The 26,238-nt window shown below is 42.2% G+C and overlaps 1 protein-coding gene across 2 annotated transcripts in view; it reads left to right on the plus strand.

Moving 5' to 3' along the window:
- Positions 1-26,238, plus strand: part of ACTN2 (actinin alpha 2) — a 72,094-nt gene that overhangs the window by 7,812 nt on the left and 38,044 nt on the right. For both annotated transcript variants that reach the window (XM_019418903.2, XM_019418904.2), the window contains exons 2-4: positions 21,055-21,169; positions 22,095-22,214; positions 23,007-23,093. In XM_019418903.2, coding sequence (XP_019274448.1) covers positions 21,055-21,169; positions 22,095-22,214; positions 23,007-23,093 — 322 coding nt within the window. The remainder of the gene's footprint in view (positions 1-21,054; positions 21,170-22,094; positions 22,215-23,006; positions 23,094-26,238) is intronic.

Raw genomic sequence — 26,238 nt, forward strand, 5'->3', positions numbered from 1 at the left:
GTATTAACTCCAAATCATGCTTACTGTCTAGTGCTTTTAAAAAATATTTTCTTGGAGCGCCTGGGTGACTTAGTCAGTTAAGCATCCGACTTCGGCTCAGGTCATGATCTCACAGTTCATGAGTTCAAGCCCTGCATGGGGCTCTGTGCTGACAGCTCAGAGCCTGGAGCCTGCTTCAGATTCTGTGTCTCCCTCTCTCCTTCTGCCCCTCCCCCGTTCGTGCTCCGTCTCTCAAAAATAAATGTTAAAAAAAAAATTTTCTTAAAGTGTTTTTCTCAAGTCCTCAACATGATGGAGTTGTCTGACTTAATCCTTAGTCTAAGATTGAGCCTTCAAAGACAAGCTGCTTAATTTAAAAATAATTGGAATTTAGAGATTTTTGGAATTAAACTTTCATACATGCAGATTTATTTAAATTATAATGTGTCACCATCTTAATGAACAAAGTTTCTGGTAACCTAAATTTGATTTGAAATGACCAGTTTTATTTTCCAGATTGAAAATCTTTACCCACTTAATAAAGAAAATTACAAATTCACTTATGATTCAGATAAGTATAATTTAAATGTGTGTTTTTGTGGTAAAACCAATTTTTTTGGAAAATGTGCTGTACTTCCCAGTAGAACTGGATAAGAGAGAATAGACGTGGGTGATTCTGAAGAATATATGTGTCCTGGAAAGGACAGGCCAAGTTCATGACTAAGACGTTAGCATGACTTAGGGTTGTCTTGCTTTGTTTGTTTCTTTTTGCCAGCAGGTAAATTTGTTAGTTATAACCCCCAGGAATCGTTATACATTATAAATAGATTCTTAATAGTATCTGTGACAACCTTTTCATTAAAAGGCATGCTGTCTTGGAAAAATCTCCTTTTTTAGTGATCATGAGGACCAAATGGACAAAGAGGTGAATATACACTTATTTGGGGCAAATGAGACCTATACTGAATATGAACCTGTGATTGAGTCTTACATAGACAATTATAATTGAGACTGGCCAACCAAGAAATCCTACCTTTTACAGTCATAAGGAATCTTTAAGTTATTTCATGATAGTCAAATAAGATGTGAAAGTAATATTTATTTATTAAAGTTTATTTATTTATTTTGAGAGAGTGAGAGAGAGCATGAGAGAGGGAGAGAGAGAATCCCAAGCAGACTCCAGGCTGTCAGCACAGAGCTTGACACGGGGCTCGATCTCATGAACCATGAGATCATGACCTGAGCCAAGAGTTGGACGTTTAACCTACTGAGCCACTGCTCCATGAAAATAATTATTTAGAAGTTACGTAATGTCATTGCTCTTTATTAGAATTTTGAGGTATTTTACACGTATTAGGATGAACGTATGAAATTCTCAATATTGACCACTTCGACTTCCAAAAATTGCAGTTTCTTCTGTTCAACCCAGTAAAACTATGTTACCACTATGTCCCGTTGTATTTGAGATCCTTGACCAATACCATGCAATAGCCAAACCATAAAACTGAATTCTAATCATTTCTAGCCTTATCTCTAATGCCTTTGGTGTTCATTTAGGGAAGTAAAGGGATCGTTGGGTTTCATAGAAGGTAAAAATGGGAGCTTTGGATCAAGAGCTTGATATTCAATGGAAATATCAAGGAGAAAGGTCAAGCCTGGAGGTTTAGGTGTAGCAGTTATCTGCTCATAGGCAATGGTTGAAACTATGGGGAGGGGAACATGGGAGAAATCCAGAGAAGACAAGAGGACTCTAGATGGGGGGTACCTGGGTGGCTCAATCGGTTAAGTATCCGACTTTAGCTCAGGTCACGATCTCATGGTTTGTGGGTTTGAGCCCCGCGTTGGGCTCTGTGCTGATAGCTCAGAGCCTGGAGCCTGCTTTGGATTCTGTGTCTCCCTCTCTCTCTGCCCCTCCCCGACTCACACTCTGTCTTTCTCTCAAAAAATAAATAAACATTAAAAAAAAAAAAAAAAAGGCTGTAGAGGAAGCAGTGTCATTGCCTGCACCTGGGAGCATTGCTCCTCTGCATGAAGATGGGGACACATCAGAGGACTTGGAACAACTCGAACTGTCACAACGTCTTTGATTTTCTTCCTGGAGAAATCTCACCTTGGTATTCCAGTGGAGCTTCGCCAGTCTGAATGTGGCATTTGAATTGATTTAGTTGCTGGAAGAGAAACGCAGGGATTTGGCACCGTGGGATGGGATATCTTTTAGCCGATGAGCTGAGTTATGCTTTCAAAGGAGGTGAAAAGCTGTAAGAAATTATTTATGGTGATGTGCTCAGGTCTGTGGCATGAAACGCTTACTGCAGTTCAAATGGCCAGTGGTAGGCTTTCCTGAGGAAGACTATACTAAAATGTCACGAGGATTGCTGAAGACAGTAGAATTTGTTTCATCTTCTACTAAATGTAGAATTTAACCCCCAGATAGGTTTCCTTTTTTTCTATGTTATCATTTATATAATTAAGGGAGTAGAATGAATTGTTGCCCTCATTTAGATATTTGGTCTTGAGGATTTTAGAAAATATTATTAGTATTTGGGGTTGGGAGAGTATTGGTCAAGAAAATGATGACAGATATATTCAGAATTGTAATCAGTTTAGAGGTCACCCACAGAGGATAATATTTTTCTATTTTGAAACAAACACACTTTTGAGAGGAGGCAGGGGTGAGAGGGTGAGCGTCAGATTGGGCTGGGATGTGGGGAGAGATTTGTTGGAAAAAGGCAAGGCATGCATTTTACATTTTGCAAACTGTGTAATTTCTATCCTATTATTGGAAATTTATGAAATAGGAAGTGGCTGATTATTTTATTGCATACTTTGATCTATTCTGTTAAATTTTGAAACAGAAGAATATTTACAAGAAAAATTTGTTTTCAGTATAACACTAAAACAAAAAGAATTCCAAGACAGTAAAAGTGATACTTTAGTATGTGAAAGATTAAGAAAAAGGGTGGGGAAGGGATTTGGTCTGTTATCCTTAGTATCCCAAACTATGCACTGTGCAGGGCAGAGCAGTTATTTATTGAGAATTACTAGGCACTGTTATAACCATAGATATTATTTTATTAAATCTTCACAACAACCTTGAGAATGGAGTATTATTATTCTCCTTTTTTTCAGCCAGGTTAAGTGACTTGTCCAAGGGTTGTTGAGGGTGGGGAAGTGTAGCCAGAAAACACACACAGAATTCTAGATTACAAAGATACAGTTCTGTCTCACAATGAGAGCTTTATCAAATGCAGAGATGCTGCTATTTTATGGCATATTCTGGTCCACCAGGGACGGAGCTGAGTTTTAGAGCCATGCTGCTTAACTCTGAAGGCTGTGCTTTGAACTACTAATCGTTTTCTGGGGTTTTTCAATTGCTTTGTACTCAGACTTATCACCTACAACTCTGAGTAGAATTCTGGGATTCTGTATTCCTAATTTCTCACTTACCAATAACCTGTTGCCTTTGTGGAAGGCTGTGTGTGCCTGTGAATTTTTCGTTCCACAATGTGTTCAACTGGGAGTGTCTGATGAAATGAGAGAACTGAGTTTTAGGGCATGGTAAATACTGTCATTCAAGGGTTTTTCTCCAGGTCAGGCTGTGTAGCAGTTGCTTCGTCCAACAGAGGTACCTACAGGAGGAGAAAAGGCACCACAGGGAAAGCTAACAAAACCCTCTCAGATGGAGTTTAGTAGGACTCGCCATTAAGGGCATCCCTTTGGAGTTAACTGCTGGTCTGACTCAGTTCCAAAAGAAGCCAGAGTTCATGATGCCTAAGAACTCGAGTCAGCTCTCTTTTGGAACCAGCCAACGAGACTCCAGGAGGCAAGAGCACAGATCAGTTCTCCCCGTGCAGGCGTGCTGTCTTAGTGCAGGAACGCTCTCTAAGATTTGGGTCCCACCAAGATTCAGCATAAACACTGTGACGTCGCAGTGCCAAGGACTCTCTTTATATTAAAAAAAAATTGCTGGGGCTCCTGGGTGGCTCAGTTGGTTAAGCATCTGACTCTTGGTTTAGGCTCAGGTCATTATCTCAGTTTGAGTTTGAGCCCTGTATTGGGCTCTATGCTGACAGTGGGGAGCCTGCTTGGGATTCTCTCCTCTCTTTGCCCCTTCCTGGCTTGTTCTCTCTCTCTCTCTCAAAAAAAAAAAAAAAAAAAAAAAAAAGATTAATTTTAAAAAAATTAAAAGAATTCTGCTTTTCTTTAACTTCACATTATGGAAAGTTTCAAACATACACAAAACCAGGGAGAATGCAGAACATAGTGAATCCTTCTGAACCCAACTGCCAACTGGCCAAGGAAAACCTGTTTCGTGGATAGGGGATGTCTGATTCTTTTCCCCCCCAGCTTTATGGAGGTGTAATTGGTTGACAGATAAAAATTATAGATATTTAAAGTGTACAGGATGTTTTGATATATGCATACATTGTGAAATGGTTACCAGGGATGTCCACCTCTAAAAGGGAAACAGTTTTTATGCTCAACCAGTGTTTTATTCCGTAAAAAATTTTTGAAAGACTCAGCACAAAGCAGAACTTTGAAGGAGGCCATTTGTCACCTGCTCCCTTTAATCTTTTTTTTTTTTAAGCTTATTTATTTATTTTGAGGGACAGAGAGAGTGAGGGGGAGCGGGGCAGAGAGAGAGGAAGACAGAGAATCCCAAGCAGGCTTCGCACTTTTCAGCATGGAGACTGATGTGGGGTTTGAACCCATGAACCGTGAGATCATGGCCTGAGCCAAAACCAAGTTGGACACTTAACCGACTGCGCCACCCAGACGCCCCTCACCTTCTTCCTTTAAATGAAAGATTCCCAAGACCTGCCTTTCCAGACATCACCCGCATTTTAAAGGTAACCTTTCTAGGATGATAATCCCGTTGTCTAATTCCAGGAAGAACCCTCCGCATAGATTTCAGGCTGACAAGAGGAGAGGCTGGCATGGTGTGAGGCGTTTTGGGCAGAGGCAAAGCCTCTTAGCATCCTGTAAATGTGAATGGTTCACTGCTACGAGTTTGTGCCCGTGTGTCTGTGCCGATAGGGTGTGTGCTGTGTGTAAGGAGTCTCTCTCGCCTCCTGCTGCAAACTGATCTGATAAAGTGACCCTATAACCTCTTGCAGGGTTATTGGTCTAGTTCCCTCTTAGTTCGTATGACCTCTGCTTTCACCGCGTTGGACGGTGAGCTTGGATCAGAGACAGGAGGTGGGGAAGGTGTCTGAGGATGCTGAATTTGATACATCTGTGTCTTTATTTCCTCCACCACCCCCAGAGTACAGCCGGAGGAAGGAGAGAAGAGACATTTAAAGGGTTCTTGGGGAAAGGTTATTTTTAGGGGCAGTCTTGCCAAGACTGCTTCCGGGGATTTTATTTAGACCTAGATCAGGCCCTTGCCTGCTTACATGTGTGCATATCTAGGGGAGTCCTGGAAGTGAGGGGGGGGGGGAGGGTGGCCGCATGCATGCCAAGTCCCAGGCTACCTCACTCTGTGCAAAAACTCACTTTTATTTATTTTATATCCCCCCCCAGCTTTACTGAGATATAATTAACATAACATGGGAATGCAAGCTGGTGCAGCCACTCTGGAAAACCGTATGGAGGTTGCTCAAAAAATTAAAAATGGAACTACCCTATGACCCAACAATTGCACTACTGGGTATTTATCCAAGGGATACAGGTGTGCTGTTTCGAAGGGACACATGCACCCCCATGTTTATAGCAGCACTATCAACAATAGCCAAAGTATGGAAGGAGCCCAAATGTCCATCGATGGATGAATGGATAAAGAAGATGTGGTATATATATATACAATGGAGTATTACTCAGCAATCAAAAAGAACGAAATCTTGCCATTTGCAACTACGTGGATGGAACTGGAGGGTATTATGCTAAGTGAAATTAATCAGAGAAAGACAAAAATCATATGACTTCACTCATATGAGGACTTTAAGAGAAAACAGATGAACATAAGGGAAGGGAAACAAAAATAATATAAAAACAGGCAGGGGGACAAAACAGAAGAGACTCCCATAAATATGGAGAACAAACTGAGGGTTACTGGAGGGGGATGGGCTAAATGGGTAAGGGGCACTAAGGAATCTACTCCTGAAATTGTTGCACTATATGCTAACTAATTTGGATGTAAATTTAAAAAAATAAAAAATAAAATTAAATACAGTACAACTTTAAAAAACATAACAACACTGTATAAATTTAAGGTGTATGACATGGTGTTCATTTCTCAGGGCCTCTGTTCTTCAGGAAGGGATATGACGAAAAGGTGGAGTGAGAGGTAGGAAGCCCACATCCAAGTCTGCCCAGAAAGGTCCCACTGGGGGCTGTGGCAATAACCGCGTTTCCTTGGACTCTCAGAAGTGGTCCAGGCTAGATGCAGACTCTGTGGTCCCTGTGTTCCGAGGACATACACGTAGCAACCTCAGAACATTAAAATAATGTTGAGACCCAAGTAATGTATATATAGGATAGCAATGCCTTTTCTCAAAATACGGGCCTATTTCTGAACTTTAAAAAATGCAGATATTGGCGAAGTGAGATTTCTTACGTTTTGAACAGATTTAAATACCAGAGTCTAGTAATTTCCAAATCTTTTAATTCATGTATCTTTTAGAAGGCCAAGGCTTGCAGAGAGCCATGGGGGTGGAGCCCTGTGTGTGGAGGGACACGGGGCCACCGACCCCCCACGGTGGGTCAGGCTCCCCTCTGAAATGCATGCCACCATGTGCTTTTGGTATTTGATATGTTATCTTTATGGTTTCATCAATACTGTGTAGATTCACACTTCAGACAGTTTGACGTTAATATGTGCTGTGCTTTAAGAATGCTTATTTTGCGAGTCTGAAAAACGAAGGGTCACACGTTATTTAAATAGGTAGCGCGGTCACCAAAGTCAAATTCTATCTAGCTTTGTTCTTCAGACAATTTAAGTTTTATGTATTTATATTTATATTTGAAAACATATATATATATATGTATATATATATATGTATATATATATTTATATATGTAAACTCTGGGAGTGCAGCAATGCTAATAAGTACATTTACTGTGTGATAAAATCATGCTTACTGTAAAAATTCCCCGTGTTTCTATAGTCAGACACAGGTGGGGCTGTCACTGGTGGAGTCCTTTAAGGACTTGGTAGGGAGGCCGGAAAAATCCTGTCAGAAATACCTGGTGTGTGACAGTGGGTTGTATTGCTGTAACTGGCATCTGGGTAACTGGATATTATGGACTCCAAAGGATTTCTGTTCTGCGATCCTAGAACTTGGACAGTGTGTACCTTCTCCATTAGGGTTTTGAAATGTGATGTCGAAATAGGGATTTTAATGTGAAACTTGAAAAAAAAATCCTGGAGGCGCCCTCCATTGGCTAACTTCAGAAATCTGGGGTTGCTTAATTATATCCAATTTAGGTCGTTTTTCTTTTTCAGGGAGCAATATGGAGGATTAATGAAGTAAAGCTAGCTTAACGTAATTACGGATAACCAGGATGAAGACCAAAGAATCTAGGCTAACACGTTGCGTATACTTCCCCGAGTTACTTTTTTAAGATACATTTCTGCATAAGTCATACACGTTCCCTACAGAAAATATGGATAAGAAATTTTTAAAAGTCACAATCTAGAGAAAACTGGTGTTAACATTTTGCCATATCGTCTACTAGAACACTTTATGCTATAGTATGGAAGCATATGTTTATGAATTTTGTATCATAGTATGTGATTGTCTGAAATGGCTCACGATACGAAGGCTTCATCGTATATTTTTGTGAACACTGTCCACTCAGCATGAGCCCTAGGCAGGAACTTTTTGAAGGAGGAAATCGGAGCCTGGTTCCCTCAGGACGGAGTGAGCAGGAACCTTGGAAATGGCCGGCTCCCCTGTTTTTACCCCTTCTGCTAACCAGAGGTTTCCCCTGTGGAGAGGAATCCTGTAGACGTACCTGATGGGGACTATTTCTGGTTTAGGATTGCGCTCTGGCCCAAAACACCAATGCAGAGCATGTGGTGTCTTACGGAGAGCTGTTTCGTTCTAAATGAGCGCTGTAATCCCTTATGAGGCAGCCATTTATTTGGGTCCCTGAAAGTAGTAACATTATGGTGAACTGTTTCTTCAGTTCCCCGGATGGGCTGAGGAGGGAAACATCAGTTTGCTTTTCTAAAGAAAAGCCTTGCATTCATCCTCAGGAACAGAATAATAAAAGTATAATAAACGTTGCTGTTGCCTAAAACCAAGCAACAGTTGGGTTTGCCCTGTCACTGAGCCACATCTTGCCCATAATTACCCAGGCTGCAAGGGAACAAGTTATTTTGGGAAGCATAGCTCAGGATCAATCATATGTAAGGCTGTTTGTTGGGAGCTGTAGATGCTTGCTTACCAGAAAGTCCTCAAAGGAATTCTCCACATAGCTCATGCCAGCTTGGGGGAGGCAGGTGTGACCCCAGAGAACTCCCAGCCAGTGGCTAAGTCAGGCTCCTGGCCCGGGAATTGCTCTGTCTTGGCTGACCAGGCACCTGAGAGCTTTCATGTGGTTCTTTGAGCTTACCCCCACCTCCTTTATTTAAAAAACAAAAAACCTTTTAGAGCAAGAATGACTGAGACTTTGATATTGAAGATACTTGATCTGATTAGTTTAACATATGCTTCCAGCCCTCGAATAGTTTGGGTAGAATCTGCGTATTTCTAACCTCTGCCTTTTTCCGTTCAACAGTTACAACGGGGGAGTTTCACCAAGATCATTTACTAACGGTCCTTTAGAAGAGCTAGGGGTTTTTTTAAATAAAAGGTTTTAAAAATAAGTTTTATAAATTTTTATTTAAAAATTTTGTTTCCAAAAAATTCAAAACAATTTTTTTTTGGTTTCAAAACACGGGGAATCGGTGGAGCAGAGACGTGTCTGATGTTCTTGCTTGTTACTTTACGTACTTTGCCGATAATAGGAATTTAGAGATGAGTAAGTGGAGCTGAGAAATGAAAATCAAGAGCATGAGTAATAAAGACTCCTGTAAGTGGTGATAAAATGTTTGTGGGAAATTTTCTTGAGCAGGGAGGAAATTAACAGATGGAAATACTTTAGCTTCTAGATAAATGTAAGATCTTTATGAAACAGGGAAACGTGCTAAATAATTCAACCCAAATTTAGTATTATTTATGGTGATTCGTATGAGAGGGAACATGGGGACACGTATTAGACTTTAAATGGAGGCTTTGACATGGAAGAGGAATCCAGTAAGCTGAGACTTAGGACAGTTGTCATTTTCACAGGACAAGGGAAGCATACCGTCACTTAAGATCAGCAAATGATAGACTTCGATTCCGCAGATCATTCTTGTCTTCACTGAAATCAATAACATTTTGATCGGAATAACGAATATTTTAGCATGTTTGAGGGTTGACCTGTCTTTAGAAAATGGACCCTAAAGCCTGAAGTATGAAAAGACAATTCTTAAATAAAGGTAAAAAGCGTGACTCTCACACAAACATAGAAGTGAATGCATGTTAAAGATGTTATTTAACTCATTAAAGAAAAATGAAGAGGAGTTAACGAGCAGTTCAAGAGAAAATCCAAAGAAGAGGCACATTTATAGGTTAGGAATAGCGAGATGAACGTCCACAGGGCAGGAGACGTTTTTCTATGGGAGGAAGGAGGATGGTCCCTGTACAGAACAGAATGCCTTTCTTGTCTATAGGCAAGAATTATTTGACTGCTCTCCTTTATCTATGATTTAGGAGTTGGACAATAGCATAGATGGGGTGCTGTAGACAAGGCACAGGTTTCCTATTGAAGCCTAGACTTTTCCCGATACAAAGTAGCCTGATTAGCTGTCCTTACCCCTTTCCAAATTCATAACTTTAATCTGTCCCGTCCTTTTCTGGAAGTTGTGGAGGAGAGTCCACATACTGGAGAGGCCATTCCTCAAGCCGGAATCAGTCTGGGCTAGATTTGGCTTTGTGAAAAAACCTAAAAACCATTTTTTTTTTTTCCTGTTAGCAGCCTTAGGGCTTTACAGAACCTTTCTTTCTGTATTCTGAACAGCCCAGGACCTAAATGGAAGTCAGTCTTAGGAGCCTGGTGACTGAAGCCCAAAATGCACGGTTCAGAATTTCTGATGAAAACCAGACATGGGTGGAACTATCTTTCCAAGTGCTGGGAGAGCCATCTTTAACCTACCCACTTAAAGGATCATCCATTAGCCTGATTCTATTTTCGGATACCCTCAGCCATGAGGTTGTCTTTTATTTTTTTACAAGGGGTTTTTTTTTTTTCCTTCTTTTTTTGGCAAGGTTACAGAGTCTCTTTTAACATTTAAGGATTCCGTAATGAAGTTTGACACGATAATTTTTTAAAAACCTGGAACTTGAACAGATAACAGATTTTAAACTCCTCAGTCTTTTTTATTTTTTCAGCAAAAAAAAAAAAAAAAAAAAAAAAATCTGACTGCTTTCGTCTTTACTAATTGTCCCAGAAAGTCTGGCAAATGAGATCCTATTGAGCAAATACTGAGTGTTAGCATGCTCCAGGCACCTGTCAGGAGCACAGAGCAAAGACCCCCGCTTATAAGTGTATCACTTACACCAGCATTTTATTTTATTTTAATTTTTTTAATATAATTTATTGTCCAGATGGCTAGTATACAGTGTATACAGTTGCTCTTGGTTTTGGGGGTAGATTCCCCTGATTCATCACTTACATACGACACCCAGTGCTCCTCCCAACAAGTGCCCTCCTCAATGCCCATCCCCCATTTTCCCCTCTCCCCCGACCCCCCATCAACCCTCAGTCTGATCTCTGTATTTAAGAGTCCCTTACGGTTTGCCTCCCTCCCTCTCTGTTTGTAACTATTTTTTTTACGTGGTGTCCCACGTCAGGTATTTCTGACAGTATTTTTTCTGCTTTCCCACCAGGTCCTTTAAGGACTCTGATAGTGACAGCCCCCCTTGAGTTGTTCGTAGGCTACCCTACCCCCCAATTTGAGATTGCCAGACATCCTAACTTTGGGTAGAAGAGACCCCCGAACGCTGCTTGCTGACAGAATTTGGGGGGGAGGCAGTGAATCATCAGTGGAAAAAGACTTCTTCTTTTTTCCCCACTTACTGTGTCTTTGAGTAATTAAATTTGTATTTCTGAGTATCCCTGGGATTCAAGTTAAAAACAGTATTTTGGGGACACCTGGGTGGCTCAGTCGGTTAAGCGCCTGACTCTTGATATCAGCTCAGGTCATGATCTTATGGTTGGTGAGTTCCAGCCCTGAGTCAGGCACAGAACCTTCTTGGGATTCTCTCTCCCTTTCTCTCTCTGCCCCTCCCCTGCTTGCTCTTTCTCTCTCTCAAAATAAATAAACATTAAAAAAAAAAGCAGTGTTTGGTACTGTTGAGCTTCCAGCTTATTTATGACTGGAATTGTCACCATTTCAAGTGTTGAAAATTCAAATAAGTGCTAGTCCTCTCTGTGTGAATCCAGGTATGCCTGCTGGGTGTTGGGTTCTGTGGGTGATACAGAGGTGAGTAAGACAGGATTACTGTGGTCGTTTTGGTGTCGGCTTGCAGGCATATGAAAGTCTGAGAAATCAGTGTGTGTCTGCCATTTGCAATGGGATGAAATGGGATTTGCCTTTTTTTTTTTTTTTTAGAGGGAAAGTGACTCATCTTTATTTCAAGGATTTGCCTTTTTATAAGAGTTAATTTTTAAAAACTTTTTAAATGTTTATTTACTTTTGAGAGAGGAGCAGGCAGAGGCAGGGAGAGAGGGAGACACAGAATCCGAAACAGCCTCCAGGTCCGAGCTGTCAGCACAGAGCCCGACGTGGGGCTTGAACTCGTGAACAGTGAGATTGTGACCTGAGCCAAAGTCGGACACTCCACCGACTGAGCCACCCAGGTGCCCCTTACAAGACTTAAATTTTAAGGCTCTTTATACTTAGTGTATTTGGAACCAAGTCCTGATGCAAATGTAGCCCTTTATATTAATTGTCTCTTGGGAATACGTTAAAAAAAAATTACACAGGCATAATATTTTTTCCTGCTATCAGCCAGAATTAATGTTCTGAACACCTTGTGCCTTGAGGAAGTGAAGAGATGCTAACGATGTTCTTTGTTCTCTGACCAGTGGTGTGAGTACTTGTGGAAAATCCGGAAAAGATGAAGAAGACCTGGCATCTTTCCGGCTTCTTGGATCCCAGACCTTCTCGCCTCCCTTTTCTGTCTGTATTACTGCAACAGTTTATGAACTGTGCTAAGCAACAGCTTGTTTATGCTTAGTTATTGGAGGTGGAATATCTCTTATGCTCAAGTAGACTGAGATCGTGACTGTAGGCTGTCTGTTTTTCTATGCAATGGTTTAATTCCCTTTTAAATTAAACCCCAAAGCACCTCAGCTCTCTCTGAATTATTGCCATCACTGAGTGCTGTTCTTTTGTGTTTCTACATTTGTGACATATTTTGCGTTCTCTTTAATTCATCACGCATCACAGTCACCTCGTTGAATTAGGTCAACGGTGCATTCCTTAGGGGAAGAAACAAGCCATAGGAGAGAGGAGCCGACTTGCCCACACCAGATGCTGAGCCGGTCACAGAGCTAGGCTTCAGATTTTAGGGCTGCTGTTCTTCAGCGACTGCTGACCTGAGCGGTTGCACGCTGTGTTACCTAGCAGGATCTTGGAGCTGTAAGCCGAGGGCTGCCCACTGTGTGCTTAGGTCCCTGGTTAACATTAGGGCTCCGTCTTGCAATTGGTTGTCGCACAGGCAGGATCCTTACAAGTAAGCCTTTAATGCTTACATACTTCTTTCTCTGCTTACATTTTTTTGTAATGTTGTGTGAGTATGATGTTGTGTGGCAACCTTGAAGGTTTGGGATTTTTTTCAAGATCAGATGATTATGCTGACCAGTCAATATTGTGAGTGACTTCTGGGTCCACAGCGCTTCCTTAAATGTTTTCCAAGATGGTTATGTGTCTGAATATTTAAATGAAAGGCTATGTTGCTGATTTCTGATGTGATTCTGGAGTGGCCCATCGTATGGATCGCCCAGCGCGTGTCCTCACGTGGTGTGTGGACTGGAATCTCTCTCTCGGCTGAGGGGACGGTGAAGCTTTGTGGTGAACCAGAACGTTCTGCCTCTGCAAGCCACAAGGGGCAGGAATTTCTGCCCTCTCTGTCAGTGGGCTCCCTGCTCTTTGTGAGGGCACTGTCTCCTTTTTAAACACTAAAGCTGAAATCACGTTTACTCCAGAGGAACAGCTCTGACCTCCTCTCCTGCATTAACCGGAGATTTTATAAATCTGTGCAGCTTTCTAGATGCTCCCCACCCCTTACTTTTCAAATATTAAAACACACACACACACACACACACACACACACACACACACACGAAAGTGATTAGAAGAAATCTTGGCAAATTGGGAGTCTATGGAGTGGAAAAGAACACACCATTAAAGTGATTATTGTAAATAGAAAAATAAATGGAGCATTTTTAGAAAAATCAACTTAAACCACAGAGTGGTTTCCGGTAGGCGTACATGAGAGTGTGTTCAGAACCAGTGCAGTAGGTAACGTTGGCTGACCGGCTTTCACAGTTCTTCTCCTCCTGATAATTTTTTCAGCAATTTCATAGAGTTGATCGTGACAATTATCCCGTGTTTTTGTAGCTGGGAAAGTGTCAGGGCATGAAGGACAAACAGTTACATGGAGTCAGAGTCAGAAATAGAATCTGAGTTCTGAGCCATGACTGCAGGCTGGGCCGGGCTTGACCTCCGCCTCTCCTGGGGCCCACTGCCCCCGCTTACCTGGGGCCAGTTCGTCCCACCCCACAGGATGCGGGCCAGGGTGGACACGGCGAGCCTCCCGGCGTCTCCACTCGCTGGGGAAAGCAAGCTATCGGCAATCTCAAAGTCACAGAGCGCTTGGACAATGCCCCAAACTGATTTGGATCTGACAACAGTACTGTTTCATAATTGGTGGGCTTGAAAGCTAAGACCTTTCTACCCCTGAGCCTCATGCTGTGGGCCTCTGCCCAAATGTCCCAGCCCTCAGCGGGCCCTGTTCTGTTTCATTCAGAAAAATCCCGTAAGCTTTTCTGAGTACCCATTTCAGGAAATGTGACCTGAAATGGGTATTTTATGGCATTATCATCAGTTAAAGCTAGTTTAACAAGCATGAAAGAAATGTATAGGTGTTGTCTTGCCACATTTTTGTTTAGTAAATTGAACAGTTAGTCTTACAAGAGGCAGGCCACACCTAGAACCAAATTGCTGAAAGAATTAATAACTAACTGATAGCATGAAATAGATTGCTATGCAGACAACCGTGTCAGACTCAAGGTGGATTTTTTTTTTTTTTTTTTTTGGTCCTTATCTGGGTAATAATCTCTTCCAGGTAGAGATAGGAACTTGTGTTATGTCAATGACCATAGTTATTACACATCTCGATTAAAAGACCTTCTTCCCTTTTTCTCTGTGGAAAAGTCTAAAATATAGGTGTTTATGTCTATAGGCTTAATTCATTGAAAAAGAAACCAAATGCAAATGTATAGCCTTCAGTAACACAGGCTTATCTCAGCATTTCATGTAGTACTTTTTTTTGTCATTTAGCACAGTGTGCTGATTGGCATAGAATTCATCTTTGAGAAAGACAGTGGTCAGTATTATAGTTCTTGTGGACTTAAACTAGGGGCTTTGCCGGTACATTCTTCATGAAGAAGGAGTGGCCTCGCCCACCGCTGAATGGGACCGACAGTTCTTGGTAACAGCTACTCCTGGGAAACTCCTTCAACAGATATTGTTCTCAGCCACCATGTTTCAGGGGTTAAAGAACATTTTCTGTGCCTCTTGATTACGTTTAGGAATATAACAGAGGAGGGACTGCTGATAGTTTGAATATCCTTCAGGCTTTCTGTGTGAAAACCTCCTCCTACAAGCCATGGGAACACAGCCTTCACCTCTGGGCCCTTCTCCTTTGCACCGTGTTTCTGAAGAGTTTTTATGCCATGGCCAGGGCAGGCCTGTATTCAGGAAGATCAGTCTGTGCCCCCAGGACTGCCCATCCTGGCCGGTGCCTCACAGGTGGTGATTCCTTCTCTTTTGGGAAGAGATGCTGATATTTGCTCCTGTTGTCTCAGGAATATACATGTCGAGACCGTGCTTTCCACTGCCTTCCCGCCTTTTCCTTTTGTTTTCATGTGAGCTTCTTTGGAAGGTGGTAAGTAGACTTCAAAGACTATCAGCCTTTCCTTTCTGGAGATACGGATCTTCCTTGACTTCTGATGGGGTCATATTTGGATAAACCCATTGTAAGTTGAAAATACCATAAGTCAAAAATGCATTCTCTACAGCTAACTTCCTGAAAATCATAGCTCAGCCCAGCTGACTTTCATCGTGCTCGGAACACTTCTGCTAGCCTGCGGTTGAGCAAGAGCTTCTAACACCACGCCTGTTTTATAACAGAGTGTTGACTGTCATGTAGTTGAATACCGTACCAAAAGTGAGCGACAGAAGGGCCATGTATACGGGTGCAGAATGTTGGTAAGTGTATCAGTTGTTTACCCTCATGGTCCTGCGGCTGGCAAGGAGCTGCTGTCCCTGACCAGCGTCACAAGAGAGGACCCTACCACATAGCACAAGCCTGGGAAAAGCTACAGATCCAAAATTCCAAGTATGGTTTCTACTGAATGCGAATGGCTTTTATGCCGATAGGAAGTCAAAAATTAGAAGTTGGACCATCGTAAGTCAGGAACATCTGTAGATGGTTCTGTGGTTTCCTGTCTGGTTATCTTTGGATGGCCCTGAAATTTTTTTTTCACATGCTTGTCTTTGAGCTGCAGAAAGCATTGGTACTTATCGCTAGGTGTAGAGGTGTGGGGAATGAACTGTTCTCTAGGAGGGAGGTAGAGGAAGCAGGAGAGGAGGTTGGAGAACCTCACCTGTGACTGAGCAGTTTCTGGGTTGAGCTGTGACCTGTGGAGACTGTGGCCTGTTTCCTTGTTGGACTCTGTCTAGTTCATAGAGCATCGTTTTTCCTAAGAAAGGACATCTGGCTTGGTAGTCTGGTTTGACCCAAGGAGCCTGCCTCAAAAACCGTGTGGACCTACCCTCATTCCACACTAGTCCTCCAAGATTTAGTTCCCACAGACTTTAAAGATGTGCGTTGCTATCAACCAGCAAGACAAGCCACAAAGAAGCCTTCAGGGAAAATGTATGGGGGTTTGCTCTGGCTGTTGTTGCTCTGTCTCCTCCATAATTAGCAGGCTTTTCCGAGAAACCGAGGACGATTGGAAATGCATTAAGAACGGTCTCTATAGACCGTGGTAATTAAAACTGTAAATAGAATGAAAATGAAACGTTCTAACAAAGCTTAAAATTCCTTTTCAGAGTGCACTGGCCTCTTTGCCAGCTATTATCTCAGAGCTGTTGGGGTCCTTTCTTCACATTCCAATTGGTTAGTTACCTTTATTGGCTCCTTGGAATGCTCATTAAAGATAGGGACCCTTCATTAGACTTAACTAAATAAATTGACCTTTTAGATTAGATTCATTCTCTGGATTTGCACAAAGGAATAATTACCTCTGGGAAATTACCTTCCCTGTTATGTATACCTATAAAAAGGTAGGATCAAACAGACCTCCACGGCGTTGCATAGCGGGGTCAGGAAGCTTGCACGGATTTCATGAGCAGCTTTGGGGTTCTATCCGGGAGTGTTTCTGATACTCTTATTATGAAAGGACTTAAATCATGTGGTAACAGGATAAGGTAATTTTCATCAGCAGTAGTTGCTCATTTTAAGTTGAATCTGAACAAAAAGAACTCGATAAATATTTTAGGTCATGATATTCTTTGCCTGTCAATTCAGTTTTTAAAAAGCATGACCTACAACAGACACATGAAAAGATGCTCAATGTCACGCCTCATCAGGGAAATACAAATCAAAGCCACACTGAGATACCACCTCACATTGGTCAGAGTGGCTAAAATGAACAAATCAGGAGACTGTAGATGCTGGCGAGGATGTGGAGAAACGGGAACCCTCTTGCACTGTTGGTGGGAATGCAAACTGGTGCAGCCGCTCTGGAAAACAGTGTGGAGGTTCCTCAAAAAATTAAAACCAGATCTACCCTACAACCCAGCAATAGCACTACTAGGAATTTATCCAAAGGATAGAGGAGTGCGGACGCATAGGGGCACATGTACCCCACTGTTTATAGCAGCACTTTCAACAATAGCCAAATCATGGAAAGAGCCCAAATGTCCATCGATGGATGAATGGATAAAGAAGATGTGGTTTATATGTACAATGGACTACTATTTGGCAATGAGAAAGAATGAATTCCTGCCATTTGCAACAACATAGATGTGGAACTGGAGGGTATTATGCTAAGTGAAGTAAGTCAGTCAGAGAAAGACAGATGTCCTATGTTTTCACTCATATGTGGAATTTGAGAAACTTAACTGAAGACCATAGGAGAAGGAAAGGGGAAAAATAGTGTCAAACAGAGAGGGAGGGAAACCATAAGAGACTTTTAAATACAGAGATCAGACTGAGGGTTGATGGGGGTGTGGGGAAAGGGGAAAATGGGTGGTGAGGATTGAGGAGGGCACTTGCTGGGAGGAGCACTAGGTGCTGTATTAAGCAATGAATCACGAGAATGTACCCCCAAAACCAAGAGCACACTGTATACACTGTATGTTAGCCAATTTGACAAAATATCATATTAAAAAAAATCATGGCCTGTTTTCTTGTGCCTGTCCCAACAGGTTAGATATATGATTAATCTCAGTATTGTGAGTTAAAAAAAAAAACAAAAAAACAAAACCAAAACCCAAACCATGTTTAAAGTAGTTTTTCTTGCTGAAAATGGGGCCTGGGATGTGTTCTACTGAAGGATAACTGTCTGGAAACAGCTTAACTGTCCATCCACAGGGAGCTAGTTACATAAAGTATCGTATATGCACTACAGGGAAATACTATGTAGTCATGAAAAAGAATGATCTGTACTGATGCAGAATGACCCCTAGGTTATATTTTTTAAGTGGGTAAAAAAAAAAAAAAAATCCAGGTAGAGAACAATGCGTATACTCTGATTTGTATTAAAGGGACAAAAAACGATGTGTGTGTCTGTCTCTATATCTGTCAAAGATCATTGGGAGATACACAAACGAATGTGTGTGTTCCCTCTGGGGAAGAAAGCTGGGTGGTTGGGAGTAGGAAGAAAGGGATGCTTTTCACTTCATACCCTTTTGTACCACTTGAATTTTTTTTTTAAGTTTTTGTATTTATTTTGAAAGAGAGAGAGCAGGTGCACATGCGCAAGTGAGGGAGGGGCAGAGAAGGAGAGGGAGAGGGAAAATCCCAAGCAGGCTCTGCACAGACAGCACAGAGCCCGATGCGGGGCTTGAACCCACGAACCGTGAGATCATGACCTGAGCCAAAGTTGGATGCTTGACCGACTGAGCCACCCAGGTGCCCCTACGTGAAGTTTGAACCAAGGAAATTCATTACCTATTCAAAAAGTAAATAGATAGGGGTGCCAGGGTGGCTCAGTTGGTTAAGTGTCCAACTTGGGCTCAAGTCATGATCTCATGGTTTGTGAGTTTGCATCCTGCATCAGGCTCTGAGCCTGCTTCGGATTCTGTCTCCCTCTCTCTCTGCCCCTCCCCCAACTCATGCTCTGTATCTCTCTCTCTCTCTCTCTCTCTCTCTCTCAAAAATAAATAAACTTAAAATAAAAAATAAATCGCTTCTCGGCCTTTTGGCTAAGATCAAGTGTAAAAAAAGAAGTAAATAGATAAACTAATATTGAAATAAATAAATGATGGACTCTTTGTAACAATCTTAGTTTCAAACACCAAAGTTGGGTTATCTAGAGTAACTCTGTCCCATAGAGCTTTCCATGATGCTGGAAATGTTCCGTATGGGCACCATCCAGCTCAGTAGCCACCAGCCACATGTGGCTTTTGAGCACTTGAAAAGGGGCTGTGCCCAGCAAGAAGTTGCTGTGGCTGAGGTCAGAGAGATTGTTGCCTGTTTTCCCCTCTAGGGTTTTGATGGCTTCCTGTCTCACATTTAGGTCTTTCATCCATCTTGGGTTTATTTTTGTCTGTGATGTAAGAAAGTGGTCTAGTTTCATTCTTCTGCCTGTTGCTGTCCAGTTCTCCCAGCACCATTTGCTAAAGAGATGGTCTTTTTTTCTGTTGGATACTCTTTCCTGCTTTGTCAAAGATTAGTAACCAAGAGCACACTGTATACACTGTATGTTAGCTAACTGGACAATAAATTCTGTCTTAAAAAATAAAAGAGAAGTGGCTTGTGCAACTGAGGAACTAAAATTTTAATTTCCTTTGATTTTTATTAATTCACACTTAAATAGCTACACATGGCTAGTGGCTGCCCCATCGACTGGGGATAGATCTAGAGTATATGTTTTCAAGTTGTTCTTCTGTTTAAAGCTGACTAAAGTTTAGATGTGTTTTGGGAGACCTCATTATTACTGTAGGCTCTCCGAGTAAAATGAATTCTTCTAAGTCCAAGAAAACGCCTACATTTTTGCCCTTGAACTTAATGCCATCACATATTTGTTGAAAAAAGTGACAATCAGATTTTTAAACCTTCTTTATTACTCAGGAAAATCATTTTTATGGAAACTATGTCTTTTTGTGGCGTTGCATGAAAGCTGTTTATTTTTTAGGTATTCATTTTTTCATCTAGAACACAGACCCTATCTGCGTGTCTCCCCACAGAGTAACGTGCCGGGCATTTTGTTCTTGAGCCCCACAGCTGTTGTGAGACAAGGGGACAGTTTGCATTCTTAGCCAGCAGCTGCCAGAAGCACTTCTAAAATGGTTTTGGCAGGAAATCGTGCACAAGTGGAAGCCAAGTTAAATGCGGCTTGAAAAATAAACAGAATGACTTTGGATGTCACTTCATATATAGTCCATCTTTCCACTGAAGATTGTCTTTGTAATTTGTTAACCTGACTAGGCTGTATCTAATGGTCTTTGAAATGCAGGGTCTAGCTCAGGGCCTGAAATATGCCAGCCAGTAGGAAGTTATTCTTACTATTACTGTTATCATTATTTTTAATGACTGACTCTACTGCAAATCTGTTTAATTAATTTAGTTACTGGCTTAACATTGTTGTGCATTCAGGATAAACTAGATGTAGGTAATTAGTGGTTATGGGTCCCCTCCTCTCTTCTCCTTTCTGCGACACAATACCGCCCACCCTCTGCTCTAAAGTAAGACATTATGAACATTCCTGAAACATTATTTATTCATCTGTTCTGCAAGCAAGCTTATTTTTGTTGTATGCAGGGAATAAGCACACTCTAATGTAGTCTGTATTTCCTACAAAGTAAGAGGTTTTCGGAAGGCATAGGTGTGAACATGGTACCTTTTTTTAAAGTCCATTTATTTTGAGAGAAAGAGCACAAGTGGGAGAGGGGCAGAGAGAGAGAGAGAAAATCCCAGGCAGGTTCCATGCTGTCAGTGTAGAGCCAGACACAGGGTTCGATCCCATAAAATGTGAGATCATGATCTGAGCTGAGATTAAGAGTCGGATGCTCATCCTCCTGAGCCACCCCAATGCCCCTGATCATGGTACCTGTTTTTTTTTTCTTTCTATGTTTATTTTTGAGAAAGAGACAGAGTGAGCAGGGAAGAGGCAGAGAGAGAGAGAGGGAGACACAGAATCTGAAGCAGGCTCCAGGCTCTGAGCTGTCAGCACAGAGCCCGACACAGGGCTCGAACTGACCAACCGTGAGATCATGACCTGAGCTGAAGTCGGATGCTTAACCAGCTGAGCCACCCTGGCGGCCCTGAACGTGGTACCGTTTTAAACAGAAGGCACAAATTCCTCAGGCTGGCATATCAAATAAATGATTTTCTTTTGTCCCTAAAGGGGAAACTAACAAAATCTTACTTTAGTCTTTCAAGTCGTTCTTTCCACCAAATTCTCCCCAGAGGAGTTCCAGCCTCTTAGACTCCCCAGAGTGCATACGATGTCAAGTGTTGTCTGCATGGAGGGGGGCTGACCGCTGATGGGTCTGTGCCCAGCAGTGTCTGGTTCTCGTTGCAGACCTTCACGGCCTGGTGTAATTCCCACCTAAGGAAAGCTGGCACCCAGATTGAGAACATCGAGGAGGACTTCAGGAATGGCCTTAAACTCATGCTGCTTTTGGAAGTCATCTCAGGTTGGTCCTGGATATTGCATAGCCGTCCTACCCGAATCCCGTGCATCCGCGTGTGAGCGCTAGATATGCGTCTAGTTAGAGATGACTGTATCAGAAATTCCCTTTGAACCTGGCTGGGCAAGAACATGGTATTATTAGCAAAGAAAACCTTTCCAAAGAGCAGTCTGCCTGGACTTCTTTTTCTGCCCTGAAAAAGGAGTAAATTCTGCTTAAAACTGACTAATTAGAACCATGTTTGTACCACCCACCTCGAAACAAAATAAAAGAAAAAAAGTGACGTTTATGTGACTACCCACCAAGCTGCCCTCTCTACTCTTAGCCCAGCTAGCGCATCTCCCAAATGTTGTCGTTCATGCAGCCAGCCGCTGTATGTGTTGGCGTAACTCGGAAAACATGAGCTCAAATCCCAGAGGGGTTGTGTTTTGCCCTGAATTTCAGTTGGCTGGATTAGAGTTTGGATGAGAGGAGGGATCACCCTTGAAGAAGTGTGACTGGGAGGGCGATGGCAAGTCTGCCCCGATCCATATATCTTCATAATCAGGTGTCTCAGCCCTGGCAGCCACCGCGGTGATTTGGACTAGGCTCTCCTGACTTCCTCTAATAGCTAGTCGGCGGCTCCAGACGCTCCCAGGATACCAACCAGCTTTTCTCCGTTCTCCTTTGTAAGTTGGCTCGTATGGGGACCAAACTGGAGTCTCCCGGCAGATCTGAAAAGCATATGGCTCCACATCAGTCCATTGGTCTTGAAAGTTTTTTTGGTCCGTGTTCCTCTACACTGTGATTTACAGAAGCCAGAGACCCATCAGAAATAGTCCGATACCGTGCTTTCCATTTAAGGAAGCACCGACTCTGAATGTTGGCATCTTGGTTCCACGTCAAGGGATTAGCTTCTCTGTGCCTACGCTATTCTTTTTTCATCTGACAGGGGAAAGGCTGCCGAAACCTGACCGAGGAAAAATGCGATTCCACAAAATTGCTAATGTCAACAAAGCCTTGGATTACATAGCCAGCAAAGGCGTGAAACTGGTGTCCATCGGGGCTGAAGGTAAATGAGGTGTGAGAAGAATAACCTTGGCTGCCACACTGATCTCACAGTGGGGGGCAGGTGTGCCTGCTGCCAGGTGAATTCTTCCCTCCCTCCCTTCTGTTGCTTGTGTCTGCTTCACGTCAGGCTCTCTGGTAGGCTCTGGTGTCTAGAGATGAGAATGAAAGGTAGCATGAATGGGAGACCAGGCTCCGAGATTATCCGTAAAGACGAGAGTCAAATATAATGCTGTCTTCTTCACACCGATTATCGGCGTGAGAAAGACCTTAACCTTCCCAGTCACTCTTAAAAAGAACTAATTAATAGGAGGAAAGTGACCTCTTCATTCTCTGGGATATTGGGAACCCTGGAGAGTTTGGTAGGAGCTGAGACGCCCCTGCTTCTTAGTTTACACAACTGAATCCTGTGAACCTGCCACCTGGGGACCACTGGAAGGATCGGGGTCTGAAGAACAGCCTGTGTTCTGTGTATCTGATGACTTAGAACCCTAGCCCATCTAGTCTTTACACTTTGGAAACTCTTGGGTTGTTTTTGGTGATTATGCATTCGCAAGATTTGTGCTTATGATTAACTCAGAATTCATTTAATCTAGAGACATTTGGTTATGAATACTGTATTTATAACTAGACACGCTGCCACACTTACAAAAACATCAACTGGTCTTTCTGCGTATGGATGTAGTTTCCGATAGCTCGGAAGTCAAAGCTTAGGGGGAGCGTACAAGTTATAGAAGTTTATGCACCGGTTATGTTATCATGACGCTAATTTGTTGTTGTGTTTTCTCACCTAAAGAAATTGTGGATGGCAACGTGAAAATGACGCTGGGTATGATCTGGACCATCATCCTTCGCTTTGCTATTCAGGATATTTCAGTTGAAGGTAAGAGACGTGGTTGAAGATCTGATGGTAATAAGATACTTGGAGTGATTGTGTAAATTGAGTTCGTAAAGTCAAATTTGAATAGGGCTTTTAAACTGGAAGTGCCATTTACATGATTTAAGGAAAGATATGGGAGTTGGGTTTTCACAGGTTTTATATTTGTATGGGAAAAGACCCCAGCAATACTGTTTCATTCATGGGGGTGGAGTCATTTGGGGAAAAGATGAGCACGTGTTCAGAACAGAAGTTGCTTTTTAAAATGAGCATTTTTTTGAGCTTCTAATTGCTTATTATACTAGTAGGTTCACAACTAGAACAGTGCTGTTAAGACTTAAAGCTGAAACACTTTTTTTCAGGTGCAAAAAAACAGTTGAAATCTGAGTTCATTCATTCACCCTCTCTCCTTCCCTGCCTTCCTCCCTTCCTCCTTTCACTGTCTGTTTCTGTCTTTCTGTCCCTCTTTCTGTCTTTCTGTTAACAAAATCTCTATTGTTATTGTATCTTTCGGCCCAACAACTGTTCTGTCGCTATAATAGAATCGTAATCCTTGGCGTTCCACCGAAGATGAAAATCTTTAGTCTTTTACGCCCACTGTACTCCTAAATATTTTGATGAATTCAGCACTGTTGAAAAGTGTCAAATTGACATTCTCAAAATTAGAAGTTGGCCTGTTTAGGCTTCACATCACAAAATGTATAGCCGCAGAACATATTTAAATAAGGCGGTGTGAATTGTCCAGCCAGTCAGCATCCTGTCATTTGTCACCTGACAGGTAACCAGGTACCTGCATGGTGAGGGGGGCGTTGTTTATAATTCTGCCCAGGATGGAGTCCCTGTTGACGCTGGTTTTTCAGATGACGTCAGTTGCTAATCAACCAACAAACACTAAAAAACCACTAATTTATCTACTGCTGGACCAGATGGCATGAAGCCTATGGTATTTACCCTTAAGGAGTTTCTTACCCACTTAGATTATTCTCGTCTGGCACTGAAGTCCCACTTGTGTCATCTAAAAATCCAAGTAAGATATGATGTATTAAAATCTCAATAATTCAGGCTCAGAAATGACAGCCAGCTTGAATTAATAAACAGCCTGAATTTGAAAACTTCCATAAATGTACTTTTATTCAAGCACATTTCTTTCATTCCGGCGAAAATAACAAAATGCTTCTTAAAAGTTCTCACTGTATTAAGAGGCAGTAACTCGTAATAACTTTACCAATTTTATGTACTTCCAGATATAGATATTTAAACGGTTAAACCCACCTTAAAGAACAAATATGAATTTTTTGGTTTTACTATTTTAAAAATGTTTACTTATTTTGAGAGAGAGAGTGTGTGAGCAGGGGAAGAATAGAGAGAGAGAGTCCCAAGCAGGCTCCATGCTCAGTGCAGAGCCCAGTGTGGGACTTCATCTAACTAGGAGATTGTGACCTGAGCTGAAATCAAGAGTCAGACACTTAACTGACTGAGCCACCCAGGTGCCCCTATTTTTATTTATTTTTATTTTCTTTTACTTTTTTAATGCTTGTTTGTTTTTAAGAGAGAGGCGGCACATGAGCAGGGGAGGGGCAACGAGAGAGACGGAGACACAGAATCCGAAGCAGGCTCCAGTCTCTGAGCTGTGAGATCATGACCTGAGCTGAAGTCGGATGCTTAACCGACTAAGCCACCCAGGTGCCCCAGTGACTGGCAAATTAAATTTCCATAGCAGTTGTGAGATTTTATTCATCTACTTTACCTCTGTTTGCCTTGCTAGCCTGTTTCGTTTAAACTTTGTAATGTACAGTACATTATTTCCTCCTGACGTACTTTTTCTTATTAGTTCTATTGGCCAGGACCACTAGATAGGGAGTTTCATCCTTCAGCATCTGTACCAATTAATATTTGAATGAGATCTTAGAACTTTCAGTTGCTTTTCCAAACAAGAATTTTCTAGAGAAGAGATGTGAACAGGAATCATTCAAGTTATTCCATAGCACATGAAATTTTGGGAGTGTGTTTATTTAAACTGGGTTATAGGTCAAAAGGAAGTCAGAACTAGAATGGATAATTTAAATAAATAATTACGGAATACTTATTTTGATATTAAAAAAAAATAAACTTCAAGCTCTAACTGAAATGGGAGGCCAAGTTCCAGAGTTAGTCAAGAGTCCATGTGTTTACAGGGGTTTTCTAAACTGTTAACACTTAAATACAGACAGAATCCTAGATTTTAGGAGCGGGTTTGAGGAACTGTTTGGATATATGTAACTTTGGGTTCTCCAAGAAGCAAGTGCCAGGTGGGTATTAGATGCTGTCTTAGTCTGCCCAAAAACACCATAGACTGAGTGGCTTGAACAGCAGAACTTTATTTTCTCATGGTTGTGGAGGCTAGAAGTCCAAGATGAGGGTGCCACTGTGGTCAGTTTTTGATAAGGACCTTCATTTTGGCTTGTAGGTGACCACCGTCTTGCTATGTCCTGTATCTCTTCTTATAAGGGTGCTAATCCCATCATGGGAGCCCCACCCTCATGACCTTATCCAACCCTAATTGCCTCCCAAAGCCTCCCTATCTAAATAAGGTCAGGGCTTTAACATCAGAATTTTAGGGGGATAGAAACATTCAGTCCAGAAGAGACATGCAGGAGATTGGGGGGGGGGGGAGGGGAATGCCTGTGAAGAACAGGAAATGGCCAGTGCGCTTGGCCAACACCCATGCTGGAGAAGGGAAGGGAAGGCTTGGGGGAGAAAAGTCTTACCTGCAATGTGGTCCTTAGGTCTGTTCACAGGCTGGCGGGGAGCCCTTATGCCTCAGTTGCTCTTAGAGGAGCCCCACATGCACAGGATGGCCCAGTTCTAGGGCCCCTCCCTCGCTCAGTCTTTGTCTGGAGCAGCTGAGGAAGTATGGCCTCTGGGGAGTGCAGGGTGGATTCAGAGTGCCACCTGGGACCTCTGTGAGCTGCCCTGTGCTCCCAGCAGCAGGACATCGGAGCCGCACACCTTCATGGCTACCACAGGGGGGTGGTGTCGTTTCCACTTGGTCAGAACTCAGGTGGCCAAACCTGAAATGCACTAATGAAAGCCTTTCAGTATTATAACAATCACTGGGTAAGGGAGTAAATCTGAGACACTGTGGCCTCTAGTGAATTCCATTTACCCAGGA

Source organism: Panthera pardus, unplaced genomic scaffold, assembly GCF_024362965.1.
Source record: "Panthera pardus isolate Hobbes unplaced genomic scaffold, ASM2436296v1 HiC_scaffold_22, whole genome shotgun sequence".
In the NCBI taxonomy this organism is placed as follows: Eukaryota; Metazoa; Chordata; class Mammalia; order Carnivora; family Felidae; genus Panthera; species Panthera pardus.